Below are 16,401 nucleotides of genomic sequence, written 5' to 3' on the forward strand. Positions count from 1 at the left end.
TGGGTTCCCATTGCAAATGCCCCTTCAGCTACAAGGTTGACTCGTAGGGAAGGGGGAAACACGCCTACAATCCAGTGACGGTTTGCATCCATCTTCCACGCTCTGGAGAGACCCCAGGGTAATGCCGCCTTTTCAAGCTTAGATAGGCCCTGTCCAAAAAGCTTCTGAAGTCGAATTGGCAATGGAAGACTATTCCTCAACCACAATGGGAATCACTTGGGAGATGAGGAGAAACAGTGGGCCGAGTGAGGTGGAAATAACCAATCACTGATGGATGTGTGTGAGTGCACGGGACCACCCATCCAACGACAGCATGGGTGCCAGGAGTTGACTCATCACAGTGCACCCTAAACAGGTGATCCTAATCACTTGCTGTAGTGTGTACACACCATGCTACTGATCTTAGTGAGCAGAGGCGTCTCGAGGTTAGGTCAAGACCTTACAGGTGATCCTAATCACTTGCTGTAGTGTGTACACACCATGCTACTGATTTTAGTGAGCAGAGGCATCTCGAGGTTAGGTCAAGACCTTGGTGGACTGGAGGAAGATGTATAAGCTGAACAGTATAGCAGAGGGCCAGCCACGAAGGAAGTAGAGCATGCTGAGGCCATTGCCCAACCAAAGACAGAAAAAGTCAAGAGCCTGCTGTGGGCTATAGCCTCGGGCCTGCCAGAGGTTAGACCTTGAGCAGAAGAGAATACCACGGGCCTGCTGAGTGATATATCCCTGACACTGGCAAAGACCATACATTCATTTTGACATTTGTATAGCGCCTTTCACCATAATTATGGTCCCAATGTGCTGTTGCTTGAACCTCCTCTGAGGTACCGGAGTGCAACATTTTGGAGAAATGGGAGGTGCTATTATGCGTGTGTGCATTTCAGCCATTAAAGTTATGAGAGGGTGGCCAATCTTCTAGACACCCATGTCTGAATAGCGCGCAAATGGGTAGAGCTGAGGTATATTATGAGCTAAAGGGGGGTGGATTGAGTTTAAGGAGATAGTTATGTGGGCAGCTAGTTAGAACTTTTGTCAATAAAGGTAGCTTTAGTGTTATGGCCGAGGTGTTGTGCAATAGTGTTTGTACTTTATTTTTTTATTTAAATAGTACAGTTTACTAGTAAACTTTTCATTTATAGAAATTTTTGATTGCTTTCCTTTCTACGACTGTGTCATTTGGATCTATCTGTCACTGTAACTTAGTTTCTTCTATTTAGTGTCTTTATCTAGTTCCAATATGCTTCTGGGAAATTGAGTAATTGTGAAGATAAGTTTGTTTGATTTTTCCGTTGAGAATTAGTGCCTATCTTGCTTCCGAACCCATGGATTCTGAAGAGATGTTAAATAGGGCGCCAAATCGAGTTCTTTGAGGGGCTAGTTTTTCTCATTTCATGAAAAGATGGTATAGAGTTTCTGGTATTGTGTGCTCTTTACAAAAGCGGCAATATTGTTCTGTAAAAGCAATCGATCTCAAATTGGGTATGTAAGAGCGTGTTGGTATTGTATTAATACGTATTTTCATATATGTTGCTCTGTTCTTGTCTGGAAAGATCATCAAATAGTTGGTAACTCATTGATCACTTGTATGTACTATATATGTGTGTGTGCAGGGTGTGGAATGAGCCTGTGCCTTGCGCTAGGTTGCGACGGTGCGGTGTGAGAGAGGAGAAAATGAGTTGGATGAAATTCAGGATGTAGTCATTTGTACAGCTATGTACAATGAGCAGTGCTACGGTTCACAGACGTTCTAAGTGTCATGAAAACATAGTGCTCACCCTCTGAGAGGATCTTAGAGAGAGAATTTGCCATCCTTAGTTCCTTCTGGTGCGACCAAGTCCCCCTTTCATGTTTACTTGTGGTGGCATGGCCCAATCTCTTGTGCTTTTGAGTTACATACCGTGCTGACTGTGAGAAAGGAATCCGATGTGCCCAATTGTTCTCCTTCCGGTTGATCAGACTGAAAAGCAGAGGAAGCCCATTTCACCACTCTAGCGCTGGGACGAAGAGGAGTGTGTCAAGAGTCGAGCATGTCTCCTTAATCAAGGTCAGGCAGACCCAATTGAAAGAGCCCACCTGCAACCTGTTAATTGGTTACAGGTGTATAAAATGAGAAATAGAGAACACCAAAGAAAGCAACAGGGAGGCCTGTGTGGGAAAGACCAGCTGGGACCCTTCAGAAAAGGAGGCAGCCGTGGTCGGACTGTGGTTGGAGCCAGGTCACCGGTATATATCCCTTGAGGAATTGCAGGACCCAGAAGGATCAGGCTGTGTCATTGCCGCACGCCTGGGAACCTCTGTGACACTGAGCGAGCAGCAAGAGCGGCAAGAATGCCAGGAGAAGACCGGACGCTGCCCGCGTCGATGAAGCCTATAGAGTTGTGGATGTCCCGCTTTCAGAAGTGCAGAGGAAGCAGCGGAAGCCACCGAGAGGAGACGCCTGAAGACTGGGAGGATGCTCGCATACCGGGGCTTTCCTAATGGACCATAATTAACTGTCAGTAAAATGAAACAAAACAAATACCTATTGAATACCAAACTGAATGGAATTAAGTAAGGTGACTATATGCTGAATTCTGAACATATTGAACAACAAATTGAGTGAAACCAGGAGACTAAACATATTTTAGTATTAAATGGAATGAAACCTTGTGGGCAAAGCAGACAACCGAGATCTGCCCAAGCGCCTATGTCACAGTGAATGACAGGAAAGGGTGCAAGTGTGAGAGAACACTGTAAAAGGTGGGTAAGAAGTAAAATAACCCCCAAAGGGAATGCAGTGCGGCAAGGCCAAAGACTGGCAAGAGGTATGTGACATGTGATGGCAGCGCCATGAGGCTGACGTAGGAAAACCAGAGGCATGTAAAGCATCACATAAAGCCAAAGGTCGATAAAGCGGAACCAAACTTTAGGTGATTTGGCACAAGAACGGCTGCCAAAGAACCTGTGTGGGATGAAGAGCCCAGGGATCGTGGGTGCCGCGACATGTGAGCGGTGGACCGGGTGGTCTAACAACTGTGCCTAGACCGGTGAACCCTGAATGCCTAAAAACAAAGACATTGTGGAACAAACCCATAAGAGTACTGCACGTGAATGGATGAGGCCTACCGGAAGGCGGGTCAAGTGGACCTGGAGTGCTGTGAAACCTTCTGAAAGACAGGAGCAAGTAGAAGGGATGAAGAGGAAGTCTTGGGGAAGGGAACCCTGACACTTGAGAAACCATGTGTGTTGTCTGGAAAACAAAGCCTCAAGTTCTTTTGATTTTCTTTTTTTTCAAACTCTTTTTATTGGTGGCAACATAGGGATACATAGCACATTTCCGCCCGCACCACACATATACAAAACAAATTATAGACCTCATGGTCATGATATTTACATCGAATTAAATAGATTCATCATCATCAGAGGAAATATTACATAAGTAAGTTCTGAATGGGCCCCATATATCTTTGGGTTTGCAGGTTGAGGGTCGGGTCATTGCAAACTGTTCTTCTGATTCATTTACATGCGTTAATTCACAAAGAAATTCATACTGGGTGGGCCCTTGTTTTTCCATTTCAGTAGGATACATTTTTTAGCAATTGCACATGCAACATTAAACAATCTTCTAGTTTTCTCGGGACATTTGCCAATGTCCCCAAATAAGTATTTTTGGGGCTTCAAGTCTGGGGGAATCTGTGTAATTTCTTCCAACATCTCAGCAACCTCCTTCCAAAAGCTCGCCACCACCCGACACTCCCAATACATATGGAAGTCTCCTGCCCATGGCATATTACACTTGGGGCAAGCATCCGACACCTCAGAGGTAAATTTTGCAATTTTAATTGGGGTGTAATATAATCTGTTCAGTATTTTGAATTGGATTAACCGCAGGCCACGTTCAGGGAGACCTTCTTAGTCAATAAGCAATATCTATTCCATTTCTCGTCTTCAATGGGTACCTGTAAGTCCCTCTCCCATTTTTCTTTTATTTGGTTTATTGTGGGGGTGTGGGCTTGCACCGCTGTGTACAGTCTAGAAATTCCCAGGCCTCCTGCAGTGGTCACCAACTGTACACATGGGTGTGGCTGGGGTTCGTCAGGAAATAGCAGCCGCTTTCTCTGAAATGCTGACCGCATGCGGTAATATTGAAGTGTCCTGAGTGGCCCACCTCCCAACGCTCTCAATAGTTCCTCCAGGGACGCAAATTTACCATTTATGAACATATCTCCAATTTTCATTTCCATGTTGGGGTCCCAGGATTCCTGTATTGTGCTGTCATGCGTGGGGGGTATGCCTGGGTAATTCCAAAGAGGTATCTCTGGATTGTAGGGTGCTTCTAACTTCAGTCTTCTATATATGGCCTCCCATGCTTTAACCGTACAGCTAACTGGATTGTATTCGCACGTGTCCCTGTACTGTGTATCAAAAATTACTGATTGTATATTCGTGGGGTGTGTGGTGTATTCCTCTATCAGCGCATGGGGTGTCCCCTGCGTGGTATCATACCAATGTTTTGCAAATTGTGCTCGAGCCACATGGTAATATAGCTCAAAGTCGGGAGCTGCTATACCGCCAGTGGCGTATGACTCAGCCATCTTTTCCCAGCTTATTTTAGCAGTTTTGCCATTCCAAAAGAACGTCACCACTATGGAACGGAGCTTGGCGAAGAAGGTTCTAGCCGGCCATATGGGAATGTTAACAAACAGATAAAGCAGCTTGGGCAGGATTATCATTTTAAGGACCACCACCCTGCCATACAGTGATATCGGCAAACGCCCCCACATCTGGAGCTTCGTGGTGATGGTCTGCAGTGTGGCCTCATAATTGTCCAGGTATAGTGTGTTCCTATCCTTAGATACCAGGATCCCCAGGTACCTGATGTGTCGATCCGCCCATTTAAGTCCGTGCAGCACTTCAGGGCACTCGGTGGACGGCGTGAGTGGGAATATTTCGGACTTGGCTCTGTTCACCATGTACCCCGAGTGGGCCGAAAAGTCCTGTATCCCTGCCATTATGGGTGCTATATTTGTCTTGGGTTCGCGGATATATAATAGTGTGTCATCGGCATATAGTGAGATTAATTGGATGGACCCCTTTATATTTATGCCTTTGTCAACGTGTCTCAGTCTCACCGCAGCTGCCATAGGCTCTATAGTCGGTGCAAACAGCAGGGGCGAAAACAGACGGCCCTGCCTGGTGCCCCTGCCCAGTAATAATAGTTCAGAGATGGACCTATTGGTCAGAACTCGAGCCCCCGGTTCAGTGTATAGTAGTTTTACATATCTAATTAAATTGGGCCCCATCCCAAATGTCTCTAGTACCATAAGAAGGTAGACTCAGGACACTGAGTCAAAGGCTTTCTCAGGATATTGCAGCTGCGCTTCTCTTGGTGTCTATTTGTGCCATTAGACCGAAGAGCCTACGGAGATTCAGGGCTGTGGACCTGGCGGGAATGAATCCATTTTGATCGGGGTGTACCAGTCCGGGAACCGCTGGTAAGAGTCTATTGGCCATTACTTTTGCGAATATTTTAGCATCCGTGTTTGTGACGGGGGTCTGTAGGAAGCCACATCAAGAGGTGGGTGTCGCGGCTTGGAGAGCACCGTGATCACCGCCTCTCTCATGGATGGGGGTAGTATATTGCATTCGAGGGATTCCTCCAACACCTGGAGGAGAACCAGGATGAGCTCTTCCTGGAATTCCTTATAAAATTCTGCCCCTATCCCATTAGACCCTGGTGCCCTTTCTGATGACAACGTTTTGATAGCTTCCGTGACCTCATCTGCCGATATCTGCTGATCCAACGCTAGACGATCAACCTCTGGGAGTTGGTGAAGGTTGGAAGCCGCAAGATAGTTTTTAATGTCTGTGAGCGATTTTTTGTTTATCTTGGTTAGAGTATAGCTTGGTATAAAATTTGACAAATTCTTTGTTTATCTCATCTTCCCTTAAGAGTACCTCCCCCTGTGTTGTTTGTATACTAGTTATTTGGTTGGGTTGTTTATCATACTTGAGAAGATTAGAAAGTGTCCTGCCAGCCTTGTTACCCTCTCCGTACCTACCTGCGCGCATAGGGGCCGCCACGTATTGCACTTCTCTAGCGGCCAGCTTATCGAATTCCTGCAGGTGTGAGTGTATGTCCGCTAATAGTTCCCTATTCTGTGTTCAGGTATAGTTTTCCTCTAATACAGCCAATTTATTTTCAATGTCTGTTAATTCAACGTGCACGCTCTTTAGCATACCGATGGACTTGGACAGCAGTACCCCACTGATCCATACTTTAAAAGATTCCCACATAGTGGAGTATTTGCCCACCGTTCCCACATTATTGGTAACAGATTCTGCTATCTCAACATGTAGTGCTTCCACCACCCCAGGGTCACCCAGCATTCCACCTGGCATTCTCCATCTTTTAGCGGGACAAGGGGTGTCCTGAATCCTCAATTTTAACATCACTGGAGAGTGGTCCGAGAACGTACGGGGCAAGATTTCGCATTTCTGCAGCATAGAGGACATGACCGATGAAACAAACCAGTAATCAATCCTGGACTCTGAGTCATGAACAGAAGAATAATATGTATATCTCCTGTCTCCAGGGTGTATCACGCGCCATGCGGCCACCATTAACTATGAAAGAATGTCAATCAGGGTTGAGGCTGTTTTACTAGAGGCTCTAACGACCCTGGAAGACCTATCCATTACATGGTCCAGTGCCACCTTAAAGTCCCCTCCCCATATCACATTAGACAAACCATAGGCATTGATCATCTGGTATATATTCACATAGAATGCCGGGTCGTCTATATTAGGCCCGTATGTATTAACCAGAAGAAGTTGTTGTCCAGCGAGCCTGCCCCATACAACCACATATCTTCCCTGTTGATCCACCTTATGACCCTCCAGCCTGAACCCCAAGCTTGGGTGCATAAGAGTAATTACCTCTTTGGCCTGAGTAGAATAGTCTGTGTAGAAACGCTGGGTTCCCCATTTGGGCATCAGGTGTAGGTTACTGCTTCCCATTCTGTGTCTCTTGCAGCATCAGTATCTTAGGATCATGTCTAGAAACATAGTTAGCAATTTTTTTGACTTTCACCTGGTTATTCAGTTCCCTTACATTCTATGTAAGCAGTTTTATTCTCATCCCGTCGCCAATATTTTGTGATAACAAAGTTTCCCAAAGCCATGACCCATTAAAGTTGTGCCATCTGTACCAGCCGATCGGCGCTACTCCCAATGCGACCACTTTTTTTTAACATGAAACAAACTGTTAACCATAGTCAAACTATAACCTGGGTCACTCTTCTCCTGGTGACCAGAACTTCTCCCTTCAGTGAAATCGTTTCCACCATAAATCATCCCACTCCCCCATCCTCCCCTCACCCACCCACCCTCATCATCACCCCCAACTTGACGAAGTACCCAAAGTAACTTTTGGATCATTCTAGGGGTAGCCATGTTGCTTTACATGACCACCCAATCGCCTTCGCAACTCCGATAACCATATGGAGTGGAGCCATCTTGATCATTAAAGCGTCAGGACCGTAGCCCTGATGGTGTAGTAGTGTAGAAAGTGTTTTGACTAAATATGTACCTTAATCTTCTGGTCTGGGTCTGTCGTTTTGAGCCGGTCTATCTCCTCCAGGTGGGAGTGGTATGGAAGCCTCAATATATTGTGTGGCCTCAGCTGGGGACTTGAAGAAATGCGCCCTACCCGCATGCTGAATCCTCATTTCGGCGGGGAAAATTAGAGCGTATGGTATTTGCCGTTCTCTTAGGAGCCTTTTGACCGGTTTGTAGGATCTTCTACTTGCTTGAACCCCGGCCGAAAAGTCTGGGTATATATGTATCCGGTTTCCTTCATGTTGTAGTGTTCCAGCCTCCCTAGCCATACGCAGGATTAAGTCTCTGTCTCTATAATTAAGGAGTCTCGCAATTATTGTACGTGGTGGTGCACCGGGCTTGGGGCCCGGGGCCAGCGTGCGGTGTGCCCTCTCCACCAAGAAGTGCTCGGAGAATGCTTCCTGGCCGAACATAGTTTTAAGAAGCAGTTCAAGTTGTATTTCCATTTGGCCTTTTCCAAATGTTTCCGCCACGCCCACCACTCGGATGTTGTTTCGCCTCAATTTGGATTCGAGGTCTTCACATTTATTTTGCATTTTGGACATGGCCCCTTTGAGTTGGGTGATATCACGGCTATGGTGTGCGATTGTATCCTCGTTGATGCTTATTCTATGTTCTGTTTCTGTTACACGCTCACTCTTTTTTTCAACCCTGGCCTTTAGGGAGCCAATGGTGGACACTAAGTCATCCAGCTTTGTATTGACTGCCCGAAATCCATCTTGTACGATTGTCGTTAGTCTATCCTCTTTATCACCATTCTCTGGGTTCAGTGCTTCATTATTGTTAAGTATATCTGCAGCGGTGGTTTGTGTTTGGCTAGCATTGTATACGTCCATAGGGCCTTTTTTCTTGCTGTTGGGGGTTTTGCCCCTTTCCCTGTTTTTTGGGGTTCGCCCATGTCGCTGCACGTAGTATGCTCTTGCTATAATTCCCTTTTCCCTGGCCGTAGCCCGTGTTTTCCTCTTATGGGTATATCACAATGTTCCGCTGTGCCACCTGGATCCTGGTGTGTGGGCAGATGGCCTACCAATTCTGATGGACTGTGTCCTCCCACGTATTAATTTGTCAAACTTAATAGTGTAACTCTGAGGGTCCTACAAGAATTTCCAGTGTCCAGGTCAGCCAAACCGCCAGGGCGAGATTCCTACATGCCGTGCCCGTATGTTCAAGGTAGCATCTTGCCCAGATAACACCCACTGCTTAATCAATGGAAGATGGGGGGCCAAGTGTATCCGACGCGGCCCGCACTGCAGTGGTGGTTCAGCTTATGGGTGGCCTTCTGGTTTAACGGGAGCACCAACCTCCCTCCTTCCCACCATCTACCAGACAAACCTCTTTCTCCTGTAGTGTGTAGGTCGGGTGTGGGTCACGGGCCAAGTCCTGTATATAGGTTCACCACCAGCTCAGTTCTTGCCGCAGTATGCTCGTATATTTGATGTTCAGGGCCGCAGAGTCGCCAGCAGGGTCCAGTATTTTGACAGATGCCTGCTTACAAATGTGCCGCCCTCCCGTCTATATGGACAACCTAGGGTGGCGCCAGGCACGGTCCGCCGCCGACTTGGGGCGGGTGTGGGCCGCACCCCCCGCTAGGATTGCTGCGAGCGTTAGCCCGCAGCAGTTCGGATAATCGGACGTGGCCGAGTGTCCCACTGTCTGGTCTTTTCCGCAGCCGCTGTGCTGCAGCTCCCCTTACTTGGTGTATGGCGGGCCATGTCTTTGCTCCGCCCGGTCCCAGAATCTCTCGTGGAATCGCTGCTCCACCGGTCTCCGACGGGGCGCCGCAGGGTATGGAGTATCTCTGGGGTTCCGCAGCAGTCGCACTACGATGGTGCCGACGCGGTCTCCTCTTCTCGGCCGATGTGCCTTTCGGAGCTCTGTCACCAACCACAGGGCGCTGGCTGCACCCACTGGCCCCGCCTCTACCCGGCCCAGTGTAGGATTGCGACCGCAGCCTCCCGTTACCCCCTCGCGGAGCCTCTAGACGGATCGCGCCCACATTAGGGGTCGGCAGGACTGCAAGTCGTCAGAACTCCAGCGCCTCTAACCGCCAGAGCCTTGAGGCTCTACTCCAACCTCAAGAGGTAAATATACAAAAGCACACGTGGTTCTGGATGGTTGCGCTAGCCTAAATGCTCATATTGCATTAGCAAGGATAGGTTAACAGACTTCAATTCTATTACATATAGAAACACCCAAATTAGTTGATGCGCTTGGCTGACAGCAATTTACAGTGGAAAGTAGTGTTCTCATGGTTGGGGTGACTGTGTATATGGTACCCTCCGCCTTGATTGTACAGGCAAACTAGACTATTTTACTGCACAGTGGCTGCCTGGACAATTAAGGCGGAGGGTACCATGTACCGAGTCGCGCCCACCGTGAGAACACTACTTTCCACTGAAAAGATTTCTTAGCCTTACCAATCAGGCCTTTATAGCACCTAACTTTGCCTTGACAAAGACAGTTTGTCGAAACACGTGTTGGCTGTAGGGCTGTATTGTTGACTCACACCGAATTAAAATTGTTGTTAAGCAAGCGCATCAACGAATGTGTGTTGTTCTATATGTAACCGAAACCTGCTAACGCCGCCATCCAGAGCCACAGTGTGTTTTCCTGTAGATGTGGTGGCAAGTATAGGTTTTGGACGCAGGCTTCTAAGTTGAACTCTTTGACTCAGACTTTCCTTAGTTTCATTCATGTAGGGAAATCCCACCTTGGCATGGGCCAAGTTAGACCGTCTACTATCCTGACATTTTATTTTATAAAGTATTTTGCTTTGAACTACTTCATGATGCCTGCACACGTCACAGTATGGAACTGTGCTTTAGCTCTCCAGCTTGTGGGCTCTTGGAGAGTTATATATCAATCATTGCTATCTATGATCCTGAAACTGATCTGCTTATTTTTCAATGTGTGGTATTCGCGTGGCTGCGCCGCGTTTTCAGATGTCCGCCACTTTGTTGCCTTTTTGGGTATTCCTTTATTTTTAGAAATTTACAAATTTAACGGGACTGAATGTTTGGTCATCTGTACTATGGAGAGGTGGCTTCCCCCATCTACCCCCGAGGAGAAGGGATGGGGTATTACCCTCTTATAGGTCACCAGAGCTGCTTCAATTCAAAATATTCAGATGGTTGAGTAGAGCTTCTTTCAACCTTTTTGCTATTCCCTTCTTGAATCGGACCCATGGAGGGTTTAGTCCACTACATCGGTCATCTCCAGTGTTTCTGCTGTGTCCTCTTTGGCTTTTCTTACCTAATAGTCGGAAGAGTAAATCTTAGTGTTGAGCTGGGTTTTACGTGCCGTAATTTGCTTGTAAACCCTCCAACTCTTTCCTCTGCAGGCATTAACAGCCACTTCCTATCAGTTGGGGGCCTCTCCTATGCTCTTTGCTGTCCGAGATTCCTGAGGTCCAGAGCCAAGATCCCTTTTATGTCGAGACGCTTTTGCAGATCATCCTGTTGAATCTGAGAGCAAATCATACGTCTGTCATATGTACAGCTCAATCATTTCAAGGTATGGCAGTAAAAACAATGCAGTGCACCTTTGCAGCAGTTGATAAATCCATCCTTGTGGTGCCTTCCTGGTGCATGGCCCTTTTGACCTCTCTTGCTCCTGGAGGAGGACAGTGGGCCTGTGCCAGGTATAGCCATCCTGTTTTCTTGTAGCATGGAGTCCATAGGAGGGATGGATCGAAGAGTAGGTTGTTAGTTTCTAATGGAACCAGATGTAGCGTGATGCTCCTGACGTTTAATGTTAATGGTGCTTTTCAGAACAGACATACACTAGAAACTCTAGAAGGGAATATTTTCTCGTTTCTGCTGAGGTTATTCAGTGTTGGATAGTTAGCATTTTTTATTTTAAAATTAATATTACATATTTTATTTAGTGATCCAGCTGGCCAGTGTCCTACAACTTTTTAAAAAACATGTATACTATTTTCCGTTTGTTAATGTGTAGGAAATAAGATTAAAATCTTTCCAAGTACAATGAAATATCAGATAAAATCAAATTGGGTTGGATATAAACAAAGATTAGAAGAATCCAACCGACCTAAAGAGTAAATTGGGATCCAGCAGCTCACAGCCTTGGACTCTTAATGTGTGGGTGGGTTTTCTGGGCCGTCACTGAAACATTGCACTGCTATTGCACCATACAATATCCGAACTCCAGGAAACCAGAGCTAACTGGGGAGCTGGGATGCTGGGCACAGAGGCGTGCAGATCTGAAAGCCTTCTGACTAATAACTTGCGTGTGTCTTGAATGAGTCAGTGACCCAAAAGGGGAACTCTTCTGCCAACATTTCAGGTCTTGTGCCAACCCCCTCTCACCGGGGACACTTTCAGTTCCAGAATGACAGTGCTGAACTATGCATGATTCCAAGGTGGAGGCATGCAGTCAATGTTGGGGGGGAGGGGGTCACACTGGCTGTACACACACACACACACGTCATAGGTGGTAAAGAATAAGAGATACATAGTTATACATCAATGTGTAAGGGCAACTAAGCCCCCTATTTACGTGTCGCTGTCACAAGAAACACAAGTGTGTTTATTCAACAGATTAGTCACAGGACAAAAAAATCAAACTACATATGAAACAGGCAAACCAATACATCTAAATACAGCATGAAGTGGTTTTGCTAACTAGTGCACTATAAGTCACATATATTATGCAGAACTTTACGTTTCATACATTTTAAGACCGTACTATGGATCTCGGACACAAAATATGTCAATAACAATATTGGCAATTAGAATAAATATCCTAAAAGCATAATGACTCTTCGGGTGTCGTTGCTGAGAGATATATATTGGATTCAAAAGTGAACAAGGGTCAAATGGTTCACACACTAGTTTTGGTGATCAAAGATATGAACACGCCTTCCCCAGTGCGCACCGGACTCCTACAGTAAACCGCGTCTAAAAAGACTGTGTCCATGTGACCCCCTACACGCGCACATACGCATATACATATTTGTGTCGGTTGTTTTCACCACTCTTATTTGGTGCATATTTTGTTTGGAGGTTCGGTATGCATTTCTGATGGTTTATACAACACTGCACTTGGTGCTTCAGTGCATGCAACTCGTTTAATTGTGCTTAACTAGGTGCAGGGGCTTTCCTTGAGCCCTCTTGTGCTCCCGGACTTCTTTACTCCTCACCAGTCCTTTAATGTTGGCATCTTTGGGAACGTTTGTGTTGGTTTTTGCACGGACGGGGATGGGTGAGGCAATGGTATGCGTTTTGGTTTAATTTATTACATGAAGCTTACATAATTGCTTCCAGTATTGTGTCTGGAGACATTTATGCTGGAGTAATAGCATTGCCTCATTAATGATGGGTATTCTTGACACACATATATGCGGGTGTTGGGTGTCACATGGGCACCCACATGGACACTAGTTGGTCTACCTGGTCCTGTGTGCCCGGGCGGACTCGCGCCATCAGTTGACTGCACCTTCATCCTCTGCAGATGTGTTAACTTGTTTGCAACACATTTTAGAAAGAAAATACATTTGGCTGTTTTATATGTATTGTTTTGGCTCTTTAATAGGTAGTGTATTTTTTTTTTGTTCTGTGAATAGTTTGTTGAATAAACACACTTTGTTTCTTGTGACAGCGTACACTTATATAGGGGATTTAGTTGGCCTTACACATTGATTTATAACTATGTATCTCTTATTTTTTACCTGTGAAGTTGTGGTGTGTGTGTCTGTGTGTGTGTACAGCTAGTTTGTCCTGGACTTCATAGGGACTTCAGGACCCATGGTGTTTTTTTCTAGTTGGGGGATCACACAGACAGTTGAACGAGAGGTACATGTGTGGCCAGCCTGGTTCTCCCCAGCAACGTGTACTTAAAGCAAGCAGTTACCAGTATTTACTGATGGGGGAGGGGGGTGTTGGTGGTCACGGGGCCTGCAGATGCACTGACTGGAGTTAAAGGACTGACCATAGAGCCTTGTGCCCCCTACTTGCTGGCACCGGTGGTGGAGATTTGCTCGGCAGCAACTCATAGGACTTTTGGAAGGTGTAGGATCTTGGCCTGGGTGCTCTATCTGAGCCCTGCTGACCATGGGGAACTGGGTGTTCTTGCCACTCACACATAGCTTTGTACAGGTGGTCTCAGTCCAACATGTCGGAGAGAGCCCTACATTTCCGTGAGGTCATATTTCTGCCCAATCCAAGATAATTGATCCCGATTCCTCTTTTTTCCAAAGGAAGCTGCAGGCCAGCTGGCGACATAAGAAGCGTGCTCACCTGTTGCTTCTGGTGTGCTCTCCTAAACTTGCTTTGTATTTGACCCCGCCTCTTGCTTTACCTGTTGCCTATGTTCCCTCCTGGTTTAGTCCTTGCCCTGTGTCTTGGTCCCCTTTTAATCCTGCCCCGCCTCCTGTCTAGGTGATATTTGTCCTCCTGTGTGCACCTGTTCGTAGTTCTCCACGCCCCCTTTTGTATACTCTTGGTACCTGTTGCTGCCTAGTCTACCAAATCTCCCGAGTGCATGATGTTCATCGGAAGTGTTTTTTGTGCTTGTTTTGTCTGTCTGGCTGCACACTGCGCCTCTTTGATTTCCTTCTCCTTCGTCAGCGTCCTCTCATGTCTACAGTGCCTGACCTTGACACTGGTGTGGGGCCCATTACAGCAGAGTGAAGGCATATGCTACCAGACCAGTCAAATCCTCAGTGTAAAGAGATTTACTTTTAGTTTTAAGTTCTTTTTTGCCTGTTTCTTCAAAAGGTGTGCCTCTAAAATCTTATCTTGACTAAAGGGGTGCTACGTCGCCTGGCAAAGCAGATCCATGATTTGTGTAATCTGTGCAACACTGACCGTCCCCGTCTCTCTGATTCAGTCTTCTAGCAATTGCAGTGCCTTGAAGGCACCATGACACATTTGGGTTCGCAGCTGCCGTCTATGGATGGTCGTGTGGGCGCGCGCACACATACACAGACACAGACCCATACACACCCACGCCCATACACACACCCACGCCCATACACGCACACACACCCACGCTCATACACGCACACACACCCATACCCACCATGGATCCGGAAATGGATTGGGCTTGGCCCGGCTATCCCTACTCATGTAATGTGAAGTGTTGCCCCCACCCCTCCGCTATCGGAGCACTGATCACGCAGCCCCATCGTTAGAAGGTGAAAGCCACCATACAGTCTGTACTGACCCTGCGTGTCTTCTTCCAGCAGTGAAAACAATGGAGGCGGCCGGCGCACGCCCACGCCAAGCGTGCTGGATATGGCAAAGGCATCGTATGGAGGCCCGTTCCGGGAAGATAAAGTGGAGGACGTGAAGTCGCTGTGCACGATCATCCCAGTCTTTTTGGCCCTCATCCCCTACTGGACGGTGTATTTTCAGGTGCGCAAGTGATCATGGTTTGCCTGTAGTCCACATTGAGTCCCTCATCAATTCTCCAGTCTGGGGACCTCTGTGTCTGGTTAACATCCTAACGAGTCTGTCAAGTACAAAACAAGAGGGAACATTGAAGAAAAATAACCTACATATTGGATTGTTATTCATTTTTGGGTACTCTGCCATTTGTTTTGAGGTTCTGAAATTTGATACAATGGTACACTTTTAAACTGTAACATTTCAGCACAGCTTTGTACCTGAAATTAATTTAAATGGATTGGTTTGAAATTCACATTTTTTCTAAATGCCTTGTGGGCGCTGTCCGCTAAACTGTCCAACTTATAACTAGGGACAGCACTCTGCAGTTCATGGTTTCTACTGGTGCTGTTCAATAACTTAACATTTATTACCAAAGTAGAAATATGTTTATGGTATGGATAATGGTGTTTTTAAACTTCTATTTTGTTTCATTTGTTGAGGGGGGAAAATGTGTTCGCATCCAGGACAGTCCTGCATCGGGTTTCTTAAAATAGAGGGGAAAGTAACGAGTAACCGGCTGGTTACTGGTCAGTTAAAGTCCATGTTTACACTGCTGCAAGAGACCAGCTAGTCCTGCAGGGGCAGGGCTTTGTAGGCATATTGAGTACGATCCCTCTACACTGGGCGGAGTCTAAGGAATGAGTATTCGTGTTTTGGATGTGGGGTAGTGAGGTCCAGTGGTAAGGGCACAGATAAAGAAGGTACATTTGGGCTCGCCCGCTGCACTCCCCAACATCGCAGTTAGCCCAAGGGCAGTGTTGTTGGAGTTACTTATTTAAACTGTAGAGTTGTAAGCGCTTAAAGTGCTCCTTCAGTGAATGAAAACATTCCTAATTCAGGATCGAAAGAATTCCTGGTTTGTGATGTTAAAATCTCCTTATAGCTGCCCCTGCTGCTGCCGCCGCCGCCACCACCACCACCACCTTGAGTTTATAAACTAATTGTCCAAATACTGCCTTCCTGATGGCGTTTTAGGAAAAACAACCTGCATGTTTTTTGTGTGTGTGTGTGTATTTCTGAGGCTTGTGGAATCTGCTTGGATCACATGCTATGCATAGGCCGACATCTAGTGGAAGCTGCAGAGTATTACAGTTGTTGTTTTCGAAACTCGAAAAGGGACGTCGACAGGGTGTGCCAGTAATACTATCCCTAGTGTGTCATCCACTGTACCCATGGTCCTTCACGTGTCGAGGTCCCTCAGATTGTTTTATTTCCGCCATTGTGAGTGGTCGCTTCTCGCAGAGTTCAATTTCGGCTGACGCCATTTACTTATGAAAAGTTTAAATATAGTTACTCTTTCGAATGGATTGTGTCCTCCCACGTATTACTCAGCTTAGCTATTCCTTCTCTTCAGCTTTGCTGCTTTGGAAAAAAAAATCCACACCAGGGAGCA

General features: G+C 46.5%; 1 protein-coding gene across 2 annotated transcripts in view; it reads left to right on the top strand.

Annotated features, from left to right (window-relative positions):
• Positions 1-16,401, top strand: part of SLC15A4 (solute carrier family 15 member 4) — a 492,322-nt gene that overhangs the window by 193,374 nt on the left and 282,547 nt on the right. The window contains exon 3 of one of the 2 annotated variants that reach the window (XM_069620125.1): positions 14,807-14,975. In XM_069620125.1, the coding sequence (XP_069476226.1) occupies positions 14,807-14,975 (169 nt within the window). Of the gene's footprint in view, positions 1-14,803; positions 14,976-16,401 lie in introns of both variants that reach the window. The other variant, XM_069620124.1, reaches the window with a different exon arrangement.

The sequence above is a fragment of the Ambystoma mexicanum genome, chromosome 10, assembly GCF_040938575.1.
Source record: "Ambystoma mexicanum isolate Mex_15411 chromosome 10, UKY_AmexF1_1, whole genome shotgun sequence".
Lineage (NCBI taxonomy): Eukaryota > Metazoa > Chordata > Amphibia > Caudata > Ambystomatidae > Ambystoma > Ambystoma mexicanum.